This window comes from Saccostrea cucullata, unplaced genomic scaffold (genome assembly GCF_032062105.1).
Source record: "Saccostrea cucullata isolate Sc308-1 unplaced genomic scaffold, CSIRO_AGI_Scuc_v1 ctg6546, whole genome shotgun sequence".
NCBI classification, from domain to species: Eukaryota; Metazoa; Mollusca; class Bivalvia; order Ostreida; family Ostreidae; genus Saccostrea; species Saccostrea cuccullata.
This window is the reverse complement of record NW_026937241.1, coordinates 8,143-14,307: the sequence shown is the minus strand read 5'-3', so window position 1 is coordinate 14,307 and position 6,165 is coordinate 8,143. Positions and strand designations below refer to the sequence as shown.

The following is a 6,165-nucleotide window of genomic DNA, read 5'->3' as shown; positions in this document are numbered from 1 at the left end:
CTAATGGCCTCAGGAAACACTTTGGTTCTTGGATTAATAAAACCGATTTTGCCCTTTAACCAATTCAGTCAAAAAATGTGTAGTGTTTAGGGAGTCCAATTTTCATGTATTACAGGTCACGATTCAATGAACTTGCATCCTGACAAACATAAATATAATTATGTATATATGTAATTTTATTAAATCATCAAAATAATCAGGTCCTTATGAACCTGTGATTGGCCCCGAGCATTGTTGAGAGCAAATTGAAATTATTCCATTGTCTCCTTAAATTAGATGAAAAAAAGAAAATCTGTTGCAAGTGATGGTGTCTTATAAGAATGAAAAATTCTTGAGAAGGACGTTAAACAACAAACAATCAAAGCAAAAATTAATTTAAAACATTTATTTGCGGCACTGATTTTATAAATTTATATAATTGTTACTTTAAATTTTTGTATCGTCTTCAGGAACACAGCATATTACACATGTATTAAAAAAAGTAGATCAAAGAAGAAAACTTGAAACATTAAAAATAATAAATACACTGTACTAAAATGCATACTATATTTTTTTGTATAAAACTTGATGTTTTCTTTTTCTTTAAATCTCCTTAAATTACTGTTATTTACAAACTTACAGCAGTTATTTTAATCCCACACATATTAACCAAAAACAAAAAACAAAAAACATCCTGACATTAGACACAATGGGCAAACAGATAAAGTTTACCAAGTGTTACATTGTGCATTTAAAAATTTGTGTAATGAATTTTTAGGAAAAACAGTATTGTGCTCAACGACTACTAAAGCACTTTTAGAGATTCATGTAAATTTTTTGGAAATTAAACATAATTTTAACCACTTAAAAATAAATGTTCCAACGAAGTAACAGCTTCTCTGCCATTTTAATCGGAGGGTCAGACGTTTCCTGTTCTTTCCTTTCCAGCAACTCCCTATGTATCTTGCTGATGGTAGTCTGTAGTTTTGCTAAAGCACGCTCGTACGTTTGTTTCAAGGATTTATCATTTTTCAGGAGTAGTCTGTACTTGAGGAACTCGGCCAATACAGGGTCATTGTTAGGGAGGAGTGCTTTCACGATGTAGACTGTAGAATCTGTATCAAAGGTATTTAAATGTTAACATTCAAAAAAGTTATTGATTCAACAAAATCACCAAATTATAATTATTACCTGTTCCCTCTGTAAAAATCCTACGCCTACATGATTTTTTCTCATTGGAACAATCTAAAGAATTAAGAAAAATGTTTAAACCATGCTCACAATGTCTTTTATAATAAATAATTCTGTGGTTTATGTATTTTTTTCTGCAATAGCTGTGACGTTATTTCCCGTACTTACAAAAAATATTCATTTGAAGTAAATATTCTGAGAAGAACAAACATGTATGTATATGAACAGTGTTATTTGTGTTTCAACATATTTATTTATATTTACCTGTATTGCAGCTTGCAACTGATGCAAATTCTCGTGGTCGCCTGTGTTGCAATGACTGCCCTTTTTCAACACAACTCCCTGAAGGTAATTTTCCATCTACAAATTCCAGAAGTTATCATAGAGTTTTAGTGATTTTTGCATTTAATCAGAAAATTGTATTTAAAGAGGGAACATGCCATCCATCAATAAAAAATGCATGTCTGTGAAGATGATTTTCCTGTTGTTTTCAATACCAATTCTTTTATTTGTATATTGTGTGTTTCAGCTGTACCTGTGCCTTGTTCACCACTAGTTTTGACCCGCATCCTATTCCTTGTGCACCAAAATTGTTTACTAGGTAAAAGATCAATTAGAAAAAAGGTTTGTAAGCATAGGAGTCTTTTGAGAAACCCGAATCCAATCCTAAATAATTTAGAACTAACTCAAACCGAAAAATTTTGGAACTGTGACAACCCTGTAATGTAACTCCTTTAATAGTTTTTGGTCACCTATTTTGATTTTTGAATTTAATACCTGTGACCTTTCCACCTTCATCTGACTTGTGGAAATCCACTGACTTCTCAACATCTTTTTGTTCTCTATCCAGATAAACTGTAAATGAAATTAAAAAAAAAACTATAGAAAAGAAAAAACTCTATATTATTCCCAAATGTAGAGAAAGTAAAAACTAGTACCAGTAAAATTTTCAGTTGAAGAAATACCTTTGTCTTCTTCTAAATCATCGTCGTGTGATACAGGGACACCATTTGATTTCCCAAAATCTTTTCTGCTCGTCTCATTTTAGTAAAATTTTTAAAAACTTAGATTAGATAAGATTTTTTATGGGAAAGTACAACTACAGCCAACCACGGTTGTAATTAAGCATTGAATCTTCAAATTTTGATTTATTTTAACAGGAAATCTTTATATTTTTATACGGAACATAGTGATAATCGTCCACAAGGTTCATATATGTTTTTCTATAATTAAATGCTTCTCTTTTTGCTTTAAGATATTTGATTTATTTTTTTTTGCAAATACATATAAGTGTCCACTGTCTTCTTCATCTTGTGGCATGTTGAGGACTTCAATTTTACCGAGTCTTTTCTTGTGAACCTCATCTGATGAAAGTTTAAGAATAACACTCATTGATAAACGTTCTGATCAGATGAAATATTATTAGTTACATAGTCTTTTAGTGACAGGGTATTGGATGATACCTGGTTAGTAAATTTCATACCTGGCGAGGCGGAGCCTAAAAGACTATGTAACGAATTTACCCCACCGATGAAATATTTACGTCCTATCAGTGGTTTATAAATGACTTTCTCTGCTAAATGATTCGTCACGCTTATACTGTGCCTATTATGACGTCACGTTTTCTTTGTGACGTAATATATCGACCGGATATAGATTTACAACTGACCGGGTATAGATTTACCACTGACCGGGTATAAGTAATCCACCTCCTTCACGTGACAGACTTCAACCAATCGTAAACCAGGATTTCACGGAAAGATCAACAGAGGTGGGGTAAGATTTGATACCTATGATAATACTCTGGTTTGATTGTAAATTTGCAATTTTGTAGAAATACATGTTAACAAATGGCACACCAGCTCTACCATAATGCCCATGACTACCATCACCATGTCAACCACCATGCCCCTGACTACCATCACCATGTCTACCACCATGCCCCTGACTACCATCACCACGTCCACCACCATGCCCCTGACTAGCATCATCACGACCACCACCATGCCCCTGACTAGCATCATCACGTCCACCACCATGCCCCTGACCAGCATCATCACGTCCACCACCATGCCCCTGACTAGCATCATCACGACCACCACCATGCCCCTGACTAGCATCATCACGTCCACCACCATGCCCCTGACTAGCATCATCACGTCCACCACCATGCCCCTGACTAGCATCATCACGTCCACCACCATGCCCCTGACTACCATGTCCACCATGCTCATAATTGCAATCCCTTGTAATCCGGGTAATTTTTTTCTTCCGTAATAGATTTAATTATAAAAAATGATAAAAATCTGGCTAGAAAAAATCTAAAAGCTTAACTGGAATCAAAATATGTATGTTTGTCTGACCAGATGAAATTAAACTTTTCATGATAATAACATGATAAATAAAATATATTTTGGCAAGCTAGTCATGTTATGGTTCTGATTGTAAAGTTACAAATGTGTAGAAATACCTGTTTCTTGTCCATTGTCATCATTATCATCACCACCATCGTCGCCATGCACTAGAGTACCTTTTTCATTACCATCATCACCTCCATGATCATCACCATGCTCATCATCACCATGATCATCACTATGCTCATCATCACCATGCTCATTATCAGCATGATCATCACCATCATCATTTGTCATAAGCGTAAACTGTGACTTTACAGATTCTGTGATAAGTAAGATTAGGTCATCTTTAAAATAATGTTTGTTAATAAAAATCAGAAGGCCAAAATGACTTAGGTAGGCACTCTATCTTTTTGGTCTTTTAGTGAATGTTCAAATGTTCTTAAATTAAATAACTCTGATTTGTACATTTCCATTTTCATCTTGAGACCTGTAGGAGCCTTCAGATTTTCCCGAGCCTCTCTTTTTATCTTTATCTAAGGAAACTATTTTGAAAAATTATTGCATGTATATAAGTAAAAATTATCTATATTCTTATCAGATGAAAAATGAAAAATATTTATATTTTGATTCTTATGTCTATGCTCTGGTTTTGATTGAAAATTTGCAAATTTGTAGAAATACCTGTCTTTAGACCAATGCCATCTTCACCCTCACCAATTTGACCATCACCACCACCTTGACCATCACCACCATCAATTCCATCACCATCACGTCTTTCATCACCAAGACCATTACCATCATCACCATGTGATTGATTGTATACTGTTTAACGTCCCTCTCCAGAATATTTCACTGATATGGAGACTTCACCATTGCCGCAAATTTAGGCCTATGCTCGGCACTCACGGCCTTTGAGCAGGGAGGGATCTTTATCGTGCCAAACCTGCTGTGACACGGGGCCTCGATTTAAACGGTCTCATCCGAAGGACCGCCCCATTTAGTCGACTTTTACGACAAGCAAAGGGGTACTGAGGACCTATTATAACCCGGATCCCCACGGGGCCATCACCATGTGTCAATCTGGTACTTTGTGATCCTTTAACAGATATTATTTTAATATATGATGATAATATCTTGACAAGCAATGGCTTGGGCTAAAGTTGAATCAGAAAGTCTGTCTGCATGACCATCTACCTATGTCTTTATACTGTACATGAACAGGGGTTCTTAAGAGAGATTTTGTGAACTTTGTTCAATACTTATGTTCAGTACAGTGCAAAATAATGACCATGAATAACTCAATTTCAACATTTATCATCTAAATAAGGTTTAGACAATAAAAAAATTCTAAATAAATATTTTAGAAATATTGCATTATTTACCAGCCTTTTGAAGAATGATATTTACATGTAGTTGTACAAGACAAAACTTCATGAATAATAATTGTTTGTAGGTATACCTCTGTTGCTGGCCTTGTTTGCTGCAGAACCTATCAACTCCGTGGTTTGTGTGATGCCTCCATGACAGATACTCTGCTGTACCCGTCCACAGCCCTCATGAAATCTGAAGAAAGGAGGATTTGCTAAATATGTATTCATATGTTTAATAATATCAAGAACTGCTGATGCATTTCAGGAAAAGGACAAGCTTTAATCAATGATTCTGGTTCATGTTGTTTAAAACATTTTTTTTTAATTTTGAGATATTGGAAAATTCATTTTTAGGATTCATGATAATTTTGATAAGAAAATTTTGACATACCATCATTTTTCACAATTCTGCAAAGTTTTCCCTCTTCAAAAATTCTAATCTTGCAGAGTGGCAGTCTGAGAGCAGAGTCTTCATATTGGTCAATGCACTTGAGCCAGTCCCTCTCTAATACTCTTTCTTGATGTTTTCCTGTCATGGAACGAAAGTGACTAAGAGATGGATAACTTTGAAAGTCTTGCTCACCTGGACCATCATGAAATAATATGCCATCACTGCAGATAGACCACCAAGTGCCTTCGCCAAAAAACTCAAGAAATCGGAAATCCTTTGACAGTGGATTTGAAATAAGGTTGGAAATTCCATATCAAATAAGGTGTTCCCTGTTTTTGGAAGATGTTTGGCTTGGTGACTGATAATTGAGTCTTGATGTTTAACGTAATTTTCTTTGTTTTCATCCAGCTGTTGTGCATTGTATCTCAGCACTGCATTGTCTATGATTTACCGCATTGTCTGTTGGCTGTGTTTAGAGAGATGTTTCGTAGGTCTCCAAATGATCTTTCCTCTTGTTCTGGAATCAGGGAGCGCAGGCAAATTAATCTGTAAGTTTCCGGGGTGTGCAATGTTAGGCTGTGGAAATGTGAGCCTAAGAATTTTTTTAGTAGTCATCTTCTTAGGTATGCTAATAACTGTCTTTGAAAGAATGCTAAATTTGAAGCAGAGATTATACAATCTTAGAATTTTCTTGGTTGTTCTCTGTTGATAGGGGCTATAGCAGATGGATATTACCTCTACTAAACAGGCACAGAGATAATAAATATCCTTACTGATTTTATTCTCCGAGAATTTTGAGTGTGAGAACATTGCCAACTTGACAGCAAAAAGACGGGCGTCTGATCCTTTCAGCTGATTTTTATCTCCAATGGTGGTA

At 35.1% G+C, this 6,165-nt stretch overlaps 1 protein-coding gene and 2 long non-coding RNA genes across 3 annotated transcripts; 2 read left to right on the top strand and 1 right to left on the bottom strand.

The window, feature by feature from the left end:
* The first annotated feature begins 757 nt into the window (after positions 1 to 757).
* On the top strand, positions 758 to 1,876 carry LOC134247588 (uncharacterized). Its single transcript, XR_009987891.1, has 3 exons — positions 758 to 1,105; positions 1,446 to 1,518; positions 1,700 to 1,876. It is a non-coding gene; the product is annotated as an uncharacterized LOC134247588 (long non-coding RNA).
* Positions 1,877 to 3,042: 1,166 nt separating this feature from the next.
* On the top strand, positions 3,043 to 5,536 carry LOC134247584 (hepatitis A virus cellular receptor 1-like). The gene is made up of 2 exons (XM_062729921.1): positions 3,043 to 3,427; positions 4,981 to 5,536. Exons 1-2 carry the CDS (start codon positions 3,043 to 3,045, stop codon positions 5,049 to 5,051), a joined length of 456 nt encoding a protein of 151 aa, XP_062585905.1. The 3' UTR covers positions 5,052 to 5,536.
* On the bottom strand, positions 3,641 to 4,293 carry LOC134247587 (uncharacterized). The gene is made up of 2 exons (XR_009987890.1): positions 4,209 to 4,293; positions 3,641 to 3,847 (listed from the first exon to the last, which is right to left on the bottom strand). It is a non-coding gene; the product is annotated as an uncharacterized LOC134247587 (long non-coding RNA).
* Positions 5,537 to 6,165: the final 629 nt, after the last annotated feature.